The sequence below is a fragment of the Elgaria multicarinata genome, chromosome 4, assembly GCF_023053635.1.
Source record: "Elgaria multicarinata webbii isolate HBS135686 ecotype San Diego chromosome 4, rElgMul1.1.pri, whole genome shotgun sequence".
NCBI lineage: Eukaryota > Metazoa > Chordata > Lepidosauria > Squamata > Anguidae > Elgaria > Elgaria multicarinata.
The window spans coordinates 124,346,359-124,362,729 of record NC_086174.1 but is presented as its reverse complement, the minus strand read 5'-3'; the positions used below and the strand labels follow the sequence as shown (position 1 = coordinate 124,362,729).

At 42.8% G+C, this 16,371-nt stretch overlaps 1 protein-coding gene across 1 annotated transcript; it reads left to right on the top strand.

The window, feature by feature from the left end:
* The first annotated feature begins 314 nt into the window (after nt 1–314).
* On the top strand, nt 315–14,696 carry ADI1 (acireductone dioxygenase 1). The gene is made up of 4 exons (XM_063125135.1): nt 315–474; nt 5,447–5,566; nt 10,022–10,201; nt 13,751–14,696. The coding sequence occupies exons 1-4, from the start codon at nt 355–357 to the stop codon at nt 13,871–13,873; spliced, it is 543 nt and encodes a 180-aa protein (XP_062981205.1). The 5' UTR covers nt 315–354; the 3' UTR covers nt 13,874–14,696.
* The last annotated feature ends 1,675 nt before the right edge of the window (nt 14,697–16,371 follow it).

Sequence of the window (16,371 nt, the reverse complement as noted above, 5' to 3'; positions counted from 1 at the left end):
GGATAAGAAATTTGCCTGAGATAGCGGAGCCGGAGGGCGTGTGCAAAGTCAGGTATGCTTTAGGATGGGTTCCCGCATTGAGCAGGGGGTTGGACTCGATGGCCTTGTAGACCCCTTCCAACTCTGCTATTCTATGATTCTATGAAAGTGCCCCCCGTCTCCCGAATTCCGGGCGTTTTTCCAAGCAAGGAAAATCCGAAGTTTCACTCCAGACCACGCGCTGGCCGCTCTTGAAGTTCTATCGCAGGCTGCAAAGCCAAGAGGCGGAGTCGCGTCTTCCCTTGCTCCGGATTGGATGCGGCGCAGCCACCCGCTGCCTGCTGGGAAAGAGGCAAAGCTTTGCAGTAGCTCACGATGGTGGAAGCCTGGTATATGGATGAGTCCCAGGAGGATCAGCGGAGAGCGCACCGCCGGCAGCCCAACGAGCCTGTCAGCCTGCAGCTGCTGAGTCAGCTCGGCGTCTTCTACTCGAAAGTAGGCAGGAGGGAAGCGGGGCGCTGCGCGAAAGGCGCCGGCGGTAGATTGGAGGGGCCGAAACAGACATGCCTTGAAATCTGTCTCTAGCAGCCAGTCTTTTTTAAAAAAACAACACAATTTTTACTCTAGAGGAGGCGCAGTGCCCCGATCCGGACACTAGTGAGAGAGGCTTTTAAGATCCGGATCGGGCCCCTGCGCCTCCTCTAGAGTTTAGGGCATTCGGATTTAGCTGGACAGTTGCGAGTTCAAATCCTGAATTTCACTGGGTGACCGTGGTGAGTAAGCCTATCATTCCGGGGTTGCTTGTTGTAAACATAAAGAGGTCTGGTAGCCCCTATTCAGGCCACCCTGAGCTTATCAGAGAAAGGCTTATATAAAACTCTGATGATCCCTAATAGTAGTAGTGAAGTTATTGCTAGGAGAATAACACTCAAAGGGGTAGTTGGGTTGGTTTATGCTGCGGCTGAAACAACATGGCAACTTAAAAGCTCACACATTTGTTATGGGATAGCTTTCCTGGACTAGAGTCAGGTGCATAAAGTGTTGTCCTGAGTTGGCAAGTATATACATGAACAGTGGGGCCAAATGAGCATGAATGCAAAGAGAAATGTATACATGCCCAGCGACCATTGATCATCCTGCTAATGCCAGAACACCCCACTCCCTTTGGCACTGATGTCACATGTTGATCACCTCTGCTCGGAACAGTGCGCTTCATTTGGCCTCTGGCTTTGTTTCCTTTTCTGCTTAGCTTCAGTCATGTGGCTGCATTATATGCCTTCAGACTGTTTACAGTACACCATATATATTTGCAGACGAACACCAGAGAAAGTAGCGTGCATAAAAAATGCCAGCTTTTTCTTGAAATATACAGAAATAGGGGCTGGGAATTTCAGTATTTGCTTTAACGGATCACAGTTTGGTAAACATGGGCAGGATCTACAATACTGCTTTAAAACGGTTTATAAAAGTAGTGACAACTGTTGGGGCCCAAGACACAGTCCCCAGACCGTTTTCAAACCGTTTTCAAGGTATCATATCTGCTTGGTGTAGATCTGGCCTTGGTAAATTGCAAGTGTAAAGCTCCCAAACCAGATTGGGACTGTGACAAGAGGGGAGTGTTAATCCCCCCCCCCCCCACACACACAATAGGGTCCTAATCCAGATTGGGGCTCCTGCACTTAGAGTTAAAAAAAAGGTAGCTATTTGCTATATTATTAAAGTCATGTTTGCTTTAGTCCTGAATAGGAGAAATGCACCTATGCTTACCTGCAATTTCTCAGCTGAGGTGCTAGGAAGTATATTTTGTACTTATTGTGACATGAATAACTTACACTGGTTGGTGTATGGGCTACTGACGTTTGGGCTCTTACTTAAACTGGTTATCAGTATGTGTTTTATGCATTCATGTTCTGTCTATGGGGCAATACCAATTAGGACCAACTAAAGCAGGGTGCACAACCATTTTGGATCCAAGGGCCATGTCCAGTGTTGGCTGAGGGGCCGTGGGGAGGCCTGCACATGCATCCACGTGCGCGCACACACATCTCCCCTCCCTGCCCACTGAGATGTAGAGATCGCTGGGGCTGTGTGGAGGCAGAAGTCTCTCCCATGCCCCTGCGATCACCACTAGGCTTGCTGTTTCTCCACTGCTACTAGCAGTGGGGAAACAGTGATCTCGGAAGCCAGGGAACATGATGGGGTCCTGCTGGCCTCAGGGACTGCGCAACGAGCGGCCAAGGATCAGAGGTTGTACTTCCCTGAATTAAAGTGGCATAAAATCTTTGATTCTCTAGAATTCTTCTTCAGAGTGGAGAAGTATAGGGGGTGTTCTGCAGTCCAGCAGTGCAATCATAACCACAGGGAGAAAGCCCCATTGAGCTCAGTGTGACCTCTTTCTAAGTAAACATGCCCAGGTTGCAATCCTATACTCGCTTATATGGGAGTAAGGCCCATTGAGCTCAGTGGGCCTTAATTTTGAGTAGATATGTATAGGATTGTACTGAAAATACTGCATTGGTAAGTAGATTGGAACCAGCCTTTCCCAACCTCAGTCCATCCAGATGCTTTGGGCAACAAGTCCATGATCTCCGTTCGTTAGCTAGTTTGGGTGGGGTTGATGGGAAGCTATACTTCAGGATGTATGGAGGGTGACACGCCGGGTTAAGAAAGGCTGGTTAGAACATATTAGGTGCAAAACATTTCAGGTTGTACCAAGAGCTAATGAAGCAAAGTGAAACAATGTCTCTTCCCCACTTTTAAAAATGAAAATATAAAAACCAGCAGTTTCTTGGTTCTGTTCTCAGCACTAAGTGGGACACACAGATTTTTTTTGAGGCCAAGAGCAAAAGTTAAAAAAAAAACATGGTAATGGTTGCATTAGCAAAACAAGATTAATTTTAGGTCCTGTGTGGCTAGGAGGAAAAGGGCCTGTTCAGACAACACTTCAGGGACTGTGGTTAGCAAAACTGGTTCTCTGGGGTTAGCACTAACCATAAGCCATGCTCTTACGCACAAGACTTTAAGCCAGGGTTAGAGCTGCTAATCGTGCTGCAGACGCTCTGACTGTGGTTAGAAAGCAACCAGGGTTTAGCAAAACGCATCGCACAAGACACTTTAAACCCTGCTGCTTAACCAAAAGCCTTAACCAGCAGGGTTTGAGGTGTCTTCTGAACAGGCCCAAGGAGTCAGTAGAAGCTAGATTGGGTAGGCTTTCCGAGTGGTTCTGGAGAATTCAGTAATCTTGGTCATTACTTGGAAGCTGGTCCCATTTAAGGTATTGTGCTATTTGATTTTCTTTTTTCCTAGTGAACTAACCCAACTACCAACTGTTTGGTGTGTGTTTAGGAGTAATATGCTAGCTAAGTAAGACAAAGTTTTTAAAAACAAACAAATTGTTGAGTGGTATTTGAGGGGAAAGGCATAACCCTTTGGAGTTACTAAATTAGCACATATCTGCAAAAGAGCTTCTAGGACTCTGTCTGGCCCTCCAGTGCAGTTTGCACTAGAACATGCTGAAAAAACAAACACACAAACAAGATGATCATGTTTATGGGTAACACCAATTTCCCTAATGCGCTGCTCTCCAAATGTGTTGGACTACAACTCCCATCATCCACCAATGCTGGTTGGGGATGATGGGGGTTGTAGTTCACTGCATCATCAACTTCGCAGTCTTTTAGCACTTAAGGCTGATCTCTTCCGGCTGGCGTATCCAGTGGAATTTTAGGATGCTTTTAGTATGTTTTTTAGGAAGTTTTAACAATGTATACTATGTTTTTAATCAATATTTTATGTATTTTATACTTATTGTTGTTCCCTGCCTCGATCAGGATGGAGAGGCGGATAATAATAATAATAATAATAATAATAATAATAATAATAATAATAATTTTATTCTGAAGGTGCCGGGTTGGGGAAAGCTGAAGTAGAAGAACATTAGTACAAATTGCTGTTTCCTAAATGGGGGGTGGGTGGGTGCACCGTTGTAGCTACAGAGCAAATGTAGTGAATCTGGGCCTGCATTGTGTGTGAAAGCTGTGAAAAATTTGATGATGATCCCTTGATTAACTGAATCTCATTTGTTTTGCTGTGTTCCTGCTGCTTTCCCTATCGAGGCTAATTTTGTTGCTTTGGAAAGCAGCCCTGCCAAGCATGGCAGGCTGCCTGGAGGGAAACCCAGAAAAGGAAACTTGTATAGAAGAGCTTAAGAGCTCCTTGCAGACGTGGAGCTCAGCTACTGTTTAGGAGGTAGCCTCCTCTTCTCTGGAAAATTTATATTTGCAGTGGGAGACCAGCTTTAAAGTGATCCCCTTTGGGAGAAACAAAATGATCCAGTAAATAAGAGTATTACTGCCAATTCCCAGAAGATATTTTATCCCCTAAGTGAGTAGTTCTGACCATCCTTGAACAGGTGCTTGCATGGATAAATAGGTCAACTGGAGGATCACAGATATATATGGTCAGCAGCCATTCCCATGATTATGGGGGTGGGGTGAAATTGGTAGTACCCATAAACATAATCATCTTGTTTGTGTGTTTATGGTATTTCATCATGAATATTTGCTTGGAGAAATCATGAACTGTAATGGTTAAGATGATTTTCTTCTTACTGATTGGAATCCATCTCAAGGGTTCCAAAGCAGATGGCAACATCTTGGTTCACCAGTGTGGAACCTTTTCTACCCAAGGACTGAATTCAGTTTCAGAGAAGCTCTCAGAGGTCTCATTCTACTGGTGGACGGGGCCAAAACACCAAAAATACCAGCATATTTACACGTCAAGCTCTTACCTCCAGTAACAAAGCCTTAGAAGAGGCATCTCAATGTTTTAAAATGGAGGGAAATGTTCAAAGCTAAGAAATCACCAAATGGTTGGAAGTCAGGGGAAAGAGGCGTGGCCATCTAGGGGTCCCGGAGGGTCAGATTTGAACCCCAGGTGGTCTGGATTTGTCCCGTAGAGTCACTGGCCACTCCGATTCTATTTTGAATGGAAATATTTTGCATCGCTTCTGAAAGCTGCGCAGGTGAGTCCCCAGGGGAAGAGGGTTCTAAAGTTGTATTTGAAACGCTTTGAAAAACAACAAGCGGTGTATCAATGTGAAGCATTATTATTGTGAAAACATGAAATGTTATTATGTATGGACATTATTCTATGGAAGGTATTAATTTATATGGAAGTTATATAAATGTAAAGTGTTGTTGTTGTTGTTATTATTGAAGACTGGCTCCTGGCTCTTTGAACTGGGCCTGGGTAGGCTTGATTCTAAACTGTAGCTGAGCCATGGCTGGATGTGAGCAGGTAATAACATCACAGCTGTATTAACTCACCTGTATAGTGGGTCATACAGGCAACCTGCTTCATAAGCTGTCAAGCTTTTTGTATGCAAGAAGTGCTTTGGAAATGCCTGGTGGCGATGGCCTCATTTTAAACCACTTGGTCAGGAAAACCCTTTTTCTTTATTCCGTAGTTGGATGCAGACAACTATGAGACTGATCCAGAGCTGGCAAAGATTCGGAAGGAGAAGAATTACTCTTGGATGGATATTATAACAATACATAAAGATAAGCTGCCAAATTACGAGGAGAAGGTAATAATTCCGTCTTTGTTTGAACCCCGGAAGGGTTGTAAATGCTGGGATTCACCACTAGAGTGTGTGCCAGTTTAAAAGTTTCCAATTTTGCTGTAGGAGCAATGGGTTCCCTTTCTTTAAGAATTAGTAATGTAATTCCTGTCTTTTTCAAAGGGTGTTTTTAATCTTCTTTTCCAAAAGGAAGGTGTGTGCTTTCTTTGTCGTTTTGTTTGCTGCTGGGGTCCCCCCCGCCCCCAGATAGGACTCTCATACCTTTTAGCAACTTTTGAATTCGGCAGGCGAATTCTGCCATGCAGGTTGTGCAGTGGGATAAACTATACCTGTTGAAGTTCTGCCAGTTATACTGCTATTAAAGGCATGGTAATCCTACCAGTGTGTGGGAAGCATTGTCGAATCTAAGGACTGGTTTGTCCATATGTGTATATTACTAAAGGTGCAATCCTATGTCTAGATAGAAAAAAAATATCCTACAACTCCCAGCATGCCCCAGCCAGCATGGCTGGCTGGGGCATGCTGGGAGTTGTAGGAATTTTCTCTGTCTAAACATGTGTAGGATGGCACCTTTAAGCTCTTGTCACACAGTGAGTGCTTGAGCATTCTTGGCTGAAGGCATAAGTTGTCTTGTTGAGAAGTATGGAATTTGAGTTGACATCAGCCCATGTGAACTGTTTGTCTGTGATGGCTCCCTCGTGCTACAGTACGTGAGGGAAGTTCACCCACATGCTCTCAGTTCCATGCCTTCTGGTGCTTATGGGTGACACCTAGAATATATTCCTCAATAGCACAGGCTCAGTGAAGCGAATGAATAAAAAGGAAGCACGTAAAATAAAATGTTAGATTTATATCCCAGCTTTCTCTGATGAGCTCAAGATGACATACACTTACCATTAGCCCTGAGATAGGATAGGCTGAGAAATGGTGACTGGCCCAAGGTCACCCAGAGGGCTTCATGGCTTAGTGGGGATAAGAACCTGGGTTTCCAGTTCTTGTCTAACCGCTACATCGCAGTGCCTGTAGGTTTGACTGTATCACTAACTGGACAAGCCTATTTGCTTTGGCTGTCTCAGGCTTTCAATCCAGATAGAAGGCATAGATGTTCAGACCCAACATAAAGTAAAACAGATTTAATCCTGTGAAACGACTTGTCCAAAACATAACATATATTTTCTTCTGTTTTGTGTGTCTTATTCTGTGGCACCAACACCGATAGATAGAGATAAATAGCTCTCTTTTACTTGGCGTGAAATTATTTATTTATTTATTTATTACATTTCTATACCGCCCAATAGACGGAGCTCTCTGGGCGGTTCACAAAAATTAAAAACATTCAAAGTATAAAACAACAGTTTAAAACCATAATATAAAATACAATATAACACACGAATTAAGCTTCTAAACAGCTGGTCATTGCTCTTATGGGTCGTGATAAATGAAAAAAATAATAATCTGGTATTTCTAGAAGTCATTCAGACTTTTCTGAAAGAGGGAGCTCTTCTTCCTTCCCTTTGGTTATCAAGGTGATGCATTTTAAGCACTATAAATACTTTAGTTAACTCATTATTGGAGGGAACTAAGAATGCCTACGTAGTTCATTTCTGTGAGGTTTTGTGATTTCCCTGACCAGTAAAACATTTTGAGAACATTATGGCTGGGTTGCATTGACTGATGAACCATTCTCAAACCTGCAATATCCTTTAGCTATTGTAATCTTGCAGGATTTTTTTTTTACCACTTAATTTAGGTCCTCTTCCCTACCTGCCCCACTAAACTAAAACTTACTAAATACTTGGAAGAATTTGAGAGATTTTTGCAGCTTCCTCAATCAAAAAATGTTTTAAGTGAGGGAAGAGCTGGGAAAGATTTCATTCTCAAATCAGAATGAACATGATCAAGTTTGTCTTTAAAAAAAAATACTGGAAGGAATTTATTGGAATTTTATTGAATATAGGATTTCTCCATATCCTCCATGAAATCTGACTGTCTTACTAATGTCATGCCTATCTCATTAAGTATGAATTTTTTCCTACCACCCATACTAGTATTGCTGCTGCTGCTGGATACCAGTTGCATGCCATGAATCCTACATAATATACCAATGAGAAAGTCCTTACCTTGGGATTTTACAGTCTGTGTTTTATGTATGAAACATCATAGCAGAGGTGCCATTTCAGGATTGGGTGACAAAAGATTCTCTGTAAAGTTTAAAGCCCTACTCTCAGATATGTTTAAGTTTAAAGGGCAGGAAAGGTGTCTTTTCATAGCACTTTTTGTCTGGTTGACATGTATTGATAACCTTATTATTTTATTTTATTTATTACATTTATATCCTGCCTTTTTTCCTCCAAGTAACCCAAGGCGGCGTACATAATCCTCCTCCTTTCCATGTTATCCTCACAACAACAACCCTGTGAGGTAGGTTGGGCTGAGAGTCTGTGACTGGCCCAAAGTCACCCAGTGGGTTTCCATGGCTGAGTGGGGACTAGAACCTGGATGTCCCAACTCCCAGTCCAACACCTTAGCCACTACACCACACTGGCTCTCAATCAACAAATTATAGTTGTTATGAGGTACCAAAATCCACTGAAGAAAACCATCTTGTGCCTTTGATGTATCCTTAGAACTGTACCCAACGTTAGTCGTACTTTGAGGAGTCCCATTAATTTCAATAGGTCTCCTCAAAGTAGGACTAAGGCAGCCTATAAGCCCTAGTACTTTGGCCTGTTTAATTGTAACAATACCTTTTATGTGAAGAACCCGTCAGCAACTTAGGTTGATCCTTAGGAGTTCCCTGAAACTTGTCTTTGGGAGTACAGTCCTGACTCTTCCTAAACGGCATCCCTGGCAAAAAGAGTAGTTTTGAAATAATGTGTGGTGGGGCTCTCTCCCTCACGCTGTTTAAGATCTACCTGAAATTGAAGAATGAGCTGCTGAGGAGATTTGAGGCGAAGTGCCATCAATATACAGTTGAGACACAGCTCTAATTCGCCTTGTCATTAAATTTAAGTGAGGTTGTGGAGGTTCTGGGAGAGGGCCTAGAGTCAGTAATGGGGTGGATGAGGGCCAATAACCTGAAGCTCATTCTGAACAAGACTGAGAGGCTTTGGCTCAATTCAGACAACACGTTTCTCAGTGGTGGTTTTAGAACTCCGCAGTTGAGTTTTTACACCACTGTTGAGAAATGTGTTGTCTGGTGGGAAAACTACACCCCATGGTGGAGGTTGTTGGGTTTTTTTTTTAAAAAAATACTCCACACTGAATATCCATGCTCTGCAGAGGAGAGTTCCTGCACAACTTGTGTTGCGCGTTGTGTGGAGGGCTCCGTGGAGTTTTCTGTTGCATTAAGTTGACTTTTCCCACTGGCTACAGAGTTCCCTGGCAAGAGCAGCAAATGGAACAAGTGCCATTCTAGGAGAGCTGCCAGGATTGGGTTTTTTTGCAGCAATGGTTGATGGAATACCATCGGGAGGACTGGGAGAGGAGAGAGGGCGGAGGAACTGTCAATCAAATGTTGCAATGGATTTTACTCAACTCCATGGTAGCCCACAGTCACACAACGGTGGAGAGTCAGAACATGTTGTGTAGGGAGTACCTCCTAAAAATTCAACCATTTCAGCCCCTGAAATGACTAGCTTGCTGGGAGCAAAGAGCTATATTTCTCTGCTATGCCTGGAGGAAGGGCTTCCTTCCTCTAGCAGCCCACCTGGCTTCTATGCTGGGTGCAGAGGAAGGACTGAGCACTCCTTCCCTCGTCCAGCAGCCTGTTCACTCACCTGCATGGGATTCCATGCACTTGCCTGCATGGAGTTCCTGGTCACCTTGGTGACCAAGCTAGTGCTTAAAAACAAGTCTTAAATGGGTCCAGTATGATCAGAAATGGTTTTCAAACTAAAGGAAAGCCAGTGTTGGTAGAGTGGTTACTGTGTTGGACTGAGAGTTGGGAGATCCAGGTTCTAGTCCCCACTAAGGCATGGAAGCTCACTGGGTGACTTGGGCAAGTCACAGACTCTCAGCCCTACCTTACAGGGTGGTTGTTGTGAGGGTAAAAAATGGAGAGGAGGAGGATTATGTATGCGGCCTTGGATTCCTTGGAGGAAAAAAGGCAGGATATACATGAAATAAATAAAACAAAACTGGTGTTTGTGTAAGGACTAAGAGTGCGAACGGAGAAGTTCTTCCGCGGTAAATTCACTGGGAGCATATTCACTACAGTGGGAGGATAATAATGCAGGTCTACCTTGCAGGGCTGCTATACAGCTTACTAAGGCAGGTGCTCTTGAATCACTTGGAACATGCACAATGCACTATATAAATGCTAAGTGGTTTATTATTAACTGGGACTTCAGGTTTTTCGATGTAACATCTTGCAATCTTTGCAGCGAACGGTGTGCTCACAGCTTGTAATAGACTTGCTAAATGAGAAGCTGCCTTCTCTCTTCCCCTAACCCATCCCAGATAAAAATATTTTATGAAGAGCACTTACACCTGGATGATGAGATTCGCTACATCCTGGAAGGAAGTGGGTATTTTGACGTCCGTGATAAAGACGACAAATGGATCCGGATTGCCATGGAAAAGGGAGACATGATCACGCTTCCCGCTGGCATCTATCACCGATTTACCCTGGATGAATCTGTATGAAATTACTTCATTCATATTTTAAAAACATATCCACGTATTGTTGAGACAGGATTGCGTGCAGGAGTAGAGCTGCATATAGAACCACTAAATTAGAAATGGGTGGATGGGATATTGAAGGAAGAAGAGATAACGTGTTCAAAATCTGAGCCTGTGGCCATGCTTCGATGTTATATTAAAGGCGCCTTCCCCAACCTGGTGCCCTCCAGATGTGTTGGACTGTCAATTCCCATCAGCCCCAGCCTGCTTTAATATAAAATTGAAACCACCCACCAGGTTGGCAAAGGCTGTATTAGAGTTGAAGCATTAATAGTATACCACAAGACAAACAGCCAGTAGTGATACTTCCCTTTGCAGACCTTTCCACTCCAAAAGTGCCAAAGTTTTCGTTTTATAATCTACTGACTGGAAACCGTCATTTGTATCGTGGTTAGCTGTGCAGCTTCCTTGAAATCCATGCCGAATGTCAACCCGGGTTCGGACATAAAACATACCTGTCTTCCAAGCTGCCATTCCCAACTACCTGGGATTACAAATCCATTCTCGAGGTTTGGGGTGGGTAGTGGGTGGGATCGTATTAGAGTGCATGTGCTTTCTCTGCTCCGTGCTGCTACTTCTCTAGATAAATGGCGTACTTGTGCCTCCAGCCTTGTCATAAAATCCGTCTTTAGCGAGGGATTGGTGTTACCATGGCAACTACCCAGTGGAGCCCTGAGAGAACCGATCTGCTTGTGCTGTTGTTTGGCTTTCTGTAGTGGGACGGAAAGCATTTCAGTACAGGAACTTGAGGTTCTCTTGCTATGGGTCCATCACTCTGAGGTAGACTCTTGACTGCTGACCAGCTTGTGAAATAAGCTGGGGAATCTCTTGGCTTACTCTTATGCATGGCTTACTCCTATGCATGGAGTAGTATCTGTGCAACCTTGCAGAGAGTAAATGTTCCAGGACTTCCAAGTCTTGTGGAGGTCACTGCCCTGCACTAAGTATGTTCAATTTAACCAAGAAGTTGTTCTGGTTGGTTAAAATTGCCACAACGATTGTTCTTTTAAACCATAAGCCTCCCTCTACAAAAGAAAACACTAAGTAAAACAAGAAAAATTAACTGCAAAGATGTTGGGGAGCAGCAAGTCAAACTGGGGGTGGACATTTTAGAGTTGGGATGTGTCCTGTAAAGGGCTCCTGCACAATTTCAGCCCTCAGCCCAAATTTATCTAATTGTAGGTGCTGATTGTACCTGGTTCATGCAGGATAGCATAGCAATAACGTACACATCTACCCCGATCCTTACTTAGGCATTCAGGATTGGTTGTTAAAATGCTCTTTTGTTACACACCGCTTAAATTTTGAAAACATTATCTAGACTTGCTTGCTCTCCTTTCTTATTATTTGTGAAATGTACAGTACATGAAAATGTGTCAGTTTGGTTTGGCACTAGCTTTAATGAAACAGATTAGGCCCCGATTTTGTACGTGTAGCATTTGAGGAGCTAACAGCATGAAATGAAAGGTGAACACACACACAGGATTTAGATGTCTACAAAGAATGAAATGGCATTCTGACTTTCTCAACTTCATGTGATACGATCAAAGAATTATTATTTTTTAGTAGACTTCAGTAAAATAATCTGTTATACAAAAAGAACTCGTTTTTTTTAAAAAATAACGCTGTGGTACTTTAAAGACCAATGAAGGGTTTAACATGAGAATTTAACATTTCACATAACCTATTCCATCTTCATGCATCTGATGAAGCAGGATCTTTCCTACGTGGCTTAAGCTAGGGCTGACTTAGCACAGTGACTCTTCCGGAATTTGAAAACCTTCCATGAAGGTTTTTATACTGTATTTCGTAATTGTGTTTTAACCTGTTGGGTGTTTTATTGTGGTTTTAATTTTTGTGAATCGCCCAGAGAGCTTCGGCTATTGGGCGGTATAAAAATGTAATAAATAAATAAATAAATAAATAAATAAATGACTTGGCTTGTTGTCAATGTAGATGCACTGAAATTCAGTGGTTAGAGGTTTTCCCATTTTGCAGAGGAGTTAGGGTTGTGGCAGTGCCAGTGAAGGCTTGATCATTCCTGCATACTAAGCTGTTGTTAAAATTATTATTGTTATTGTTATTGTTATTTGTATCCCGCCTTTTGCTCAATACTGGGCCTCAAGGCGGCATTACAAAATTAAAACATATACAGTTAAAATCTACATATGGAACTATACAAAAGTTAAAAAATATGTTCCAGTATTAAAACATTTAAAAGGGCAAGAGCAGGCTGGGCCTGGGATTTTTTTCTTTCTGACAAGTTGTCAACCCACCACCAGATTGGTTTGATGACGCATAATCACTAAGATGGCTTGGACATGCTGTTGAAATGTATTTAAAGTTCACTGCCTCCTATCGTCTACCTTTCAGTTTACCCAGATATGAGTTGAACAGCTTTCTTTAATCTGGTGCCCTCCAGATGTTTCGGGATAGAAATCCCAGCATTCTTGCCCATTGACCACGCTGTCTGTCTGTCGGTTGTTGAGGTCTGCAACATCTGGAATGCGCTAAGTTTGGGAAGGCGAGGGCAGTATCCTATTTGACACTACCGCTAGCATCAATTATGTTAAGATGGCATAAGCAGTCTCTAGTGCAATGGGAATACCATTTGCTGGAGCAACAGGTATTTTGCAAAAAGAGCAAATGCTATTTTGGACTGCATTAATGGCAGTATAGCTTCCAAACTGCATGAGGTACTGGTTCACCTCTATTCAGCACTGGCTAGGCCTGATCTTGAGTATTGCATCTGGTTCTGGGCACCACACTAAGGAGGTTGTGGGCTCTCCCACACTAGAGGCATTCAAGAGGCAGCTGGACAGCCATCTGTCAGGGATGCTTTAAGGTGGATTCCTGCATTGAGCAGGGGGTTGGACTCAGCCTTATAGGCCCCTTCCAACTCTAATATTCTATGATAGTAGCCCAGCCCCCCTGCAAACGCTATAGGTACTGTGTTAGAATTTGCTTACACTAGCACAACATAATTTAAATTAGTGGTGATGTCAGAAAGGATGCTGCTACTAGAGTAGAAGGGTTGTGGTCTGATTCAAATGTAATAGGGCTGCTGAAATAACCGTGGCTTGTTTGAGCTCTGCCTCTCCCTCCTCCGGTTGTGTGCTGGTTACAGAGGACACTTTCTGGTTTTGTTAAACTAGTTTTCCTTAATGTTTGAGCCAGAAAACTGTGGCTTAAAGGCTAAAGTGTGAAAATGAACATAGAGGGGGTGGATTTGTGCATATTGGGGGGGAAAGCACATTTTCACAAGTTCAAATTTGCACAAGTGTGATTTTGCACAATTTTGGAAACACAAAAAATCTGATTCTGTCAGTGAGCTGTCAACGGGATGAAAGGCACCTGGCAATCCATGAAAGGCAGCAGCAACGGATTTGGCACAATCAATAAATCCCTGATTTCAACCTTACTCCTTTCAGTGCTTGGTACTATTGATCCATTCCTTTTACAGATATTAACCACACTGAGTGCAGATCTTTGTGTTTCTACCCCCAGAATTATGTGAAGGCAATGAGGCTGTTTGTTGGAGAACCTGTGTGGACGGCTTACAACAGACCTGCTGACCACTTTCCTGCTCGAGCACAGTACCAACAGTCTTTGGCACAAGCAGTACAATAAACTGCTGGGAAGGTACATGGAACATCCTGCAACTTCTGGAAAATAGAAAGGGCAAAACAGCTTTCTTAACACCATGTGCTATTAAATGAATCTTCGGTTTCCTGTACTTCTCATATCGGGAAAATGAAAAGGGAGTTCTGAGCTGTTCTTCCTGAATCAATGTTTTTGTTGTTTCCCTATGCATTTTGCTGAATGTTCAATTATATCAGGGGTTGGTGTAGTGTAGCTTTCCCCAACCTGGTGCCCTCCAAGTATGTTGGACTTCAGTGCCCATCAGTCCCGGGCATCGTGGCCAATAGTCAGAAGTGGTGGGAGCTGCCGACCAACCAGATTAGAGAAGGTCGATTTGGTTCAGTAAAAATGCTGGTCATTCTCTGTTGTGGTTTTCAGCACTCTGCTTTCCAATATAATGAAGATTTATACTTTTGAAAATAAAAATGAACGTTTCAGGCGATTTTTAAATACTTCGGGTTGTATCTGTTGCAGCGTTTGTACGAGAGGATGGGAATTCTCCTTGCACAAACTTCCTTCTCCTTGCACAAACATCCTTGCACGAGTGCTGCACTGGATACAATCTTCTGGGCAGAAACGATTAATATTAGTATCTTAGTGGTGGGCAAATCAGGTTCTTATTACAAGGATCATTTCTGTAATTTGCAGATATTGTCTCAGAATATTAAGCCTTCCTTTCCCCACTGCTAATCATTGTTACCGGATTCGTTGCACATAGAATATTTCCTGCCTTATCTAGTATCATTGTTGATTTGATATTGCTGTGATTTTTAATTTTAATACATTAATAAAACAATGCTATATCTTTTAAGTTGCTCTCAGCTTTTTTCAAATACGTACCCTCTGGGGAGATCTTCTGTTTAATGTTTCACCTCTCCAACATGTACACACTGGGGTTCACACTTTACATTTTTGCTGCCGGGGCTTGGGACATAGATGTAAAAGCCAACTTTTGTTTAGTGCATCAGCAGCAAGCAGTGTGGGAATGGACAAATCAGGCATCTGTTAAAGAGAAAATAGGTTTCTCAGTCCTCTTAGATCAGAAATAGCGATGCAGGGGGACACTTAAGGGAGCACTGCATTTACCAGCTATGGAATATGTAGTCCAATCCTGTACATGTAACTTGGATGTAAATCCCACAGATTTCAATAGGGTTTAATCCTGCATATATGGAGATAGAATTTCAACCTTAGGGCCAAACCAAGATGTGACAGGTGATCAGGATATCCCAGGCTATTTTAAGAAGTTAATAGCAGCTAAAAAGGCTTGCCGGGAGAGATTTGTCAACTTAACAGTCTTCTGGAATTTAAGAAAGCCATAAACACTGATCTCTTCCGGCAGTCCTACCCAGTTGAATTTTAAGATGCCTTTTTAATAATGTGCTGCTTTTAATAATGTATTAGTTTTAAATGTTTTAGTTAGTTATATGTATTTTATTGTGTTTGTATTTGTGTTGTAACCCACCTCGATCCAGAGGGAGAGGCAGGTAAATAAATAAATAAATTATTATTATTATTATTATTATTATTATTATTATTATTATTATTATTCAGGGATCCTAGTGCTGGGAAGAGGAACTTGAATCTTTTAGTCCCCCATTGGTTTCCTGATTAAGATTGTGCACATCCCAAAGCTTCTAGTTCTTCCATATAAGAAAATATACAGGTACTCTGTTTTCTCCTGTGGGTTGGATGCTAGTACTGTTAGGTGGATCTGCAATTGGTTCAGCAACTGTACCCAATGAGTGCTCATTAATGGCCCTGTGTCAACCTAGAGGGCGGTCTCTCATGGAGTGCTGCTCCACTGCTTATAAACCCTTCTAGATCCTGATCCTGGGCCTCCTGTGGTTGCATCCAGTTGCACCCTCAGATGGACTGTTTCCCCCCTTGAAAACAGCTGATCTCGCTTCACATAGCTGGGTGGCTGCTCACTTGCTCTGTGTCCAAGCACGTCAGCTGTACCTGACTTCCTTATCTTTAATATGCGAACCAGCAAAATTCTCCTCTTCCTTCACTGCAATCCTGTTGTACACATCACAGCCAGAACTGAAATTAAATGGGTGTTAGACTACATCAGAAGCAGCCCTTGATTTAGAACACATTTCTGGTCAATGAATTGCATCCAATGCCACGACAGTGCAAGGGTGCCTTTTCCTACCTGCTGCAGCCCCCTATACCTGTCCTCAAAATCCTTCATGGAGGCAGGAGACCCCTTGGGCAAAGACTAGGATTTGGGGCAGGACATTGCAGTGGGAGAGGGAGGTCAGGGAAAATCAGATTGAGGCAGTTTAGCTTGCAGAAGCCCCTGCGGAGTGGGGAGGAGTGGTCTTGGCATTTCTCCTTCCTAATGTCTGTATAGATTTGGAAAAAGAAATAAGCAATCTTGTTATTACTGGGGTAAGTTTATTTTTTTAATGTTTTACATTAAATGATCGTATTTCCAGACAATGGGCATTTTCCATCCTGTTTTAAGATTCATACAGATG

What these genes read in the sequence shown, in the direction of transcription:
- ADI1 (XM_063125135.1), top strand. Translation starts at nt 355, where the DNA reads ATGGTGGAAGCCTGGTATATGGATGAGTCCCAGGAGGATCAGCGGAGA. An exon ending in TGCCAAATTACGAGGAGAAG is followed by an intron (nt 5,567 to 10,021) that starts GTAATAATTCCG and finishes AACCCATCCCAG; the next exon opens with ATAAAAATATTTTATGAAGA. An exon ending in GATTTACCCTGGATGAATCT is followed by an intron (nt 10,202 to 13,750) that starts GTATGAAATTAC and finishes TTCTACCCCCAG; the next exon opens with AATTATGTGAAGGCAATGAG.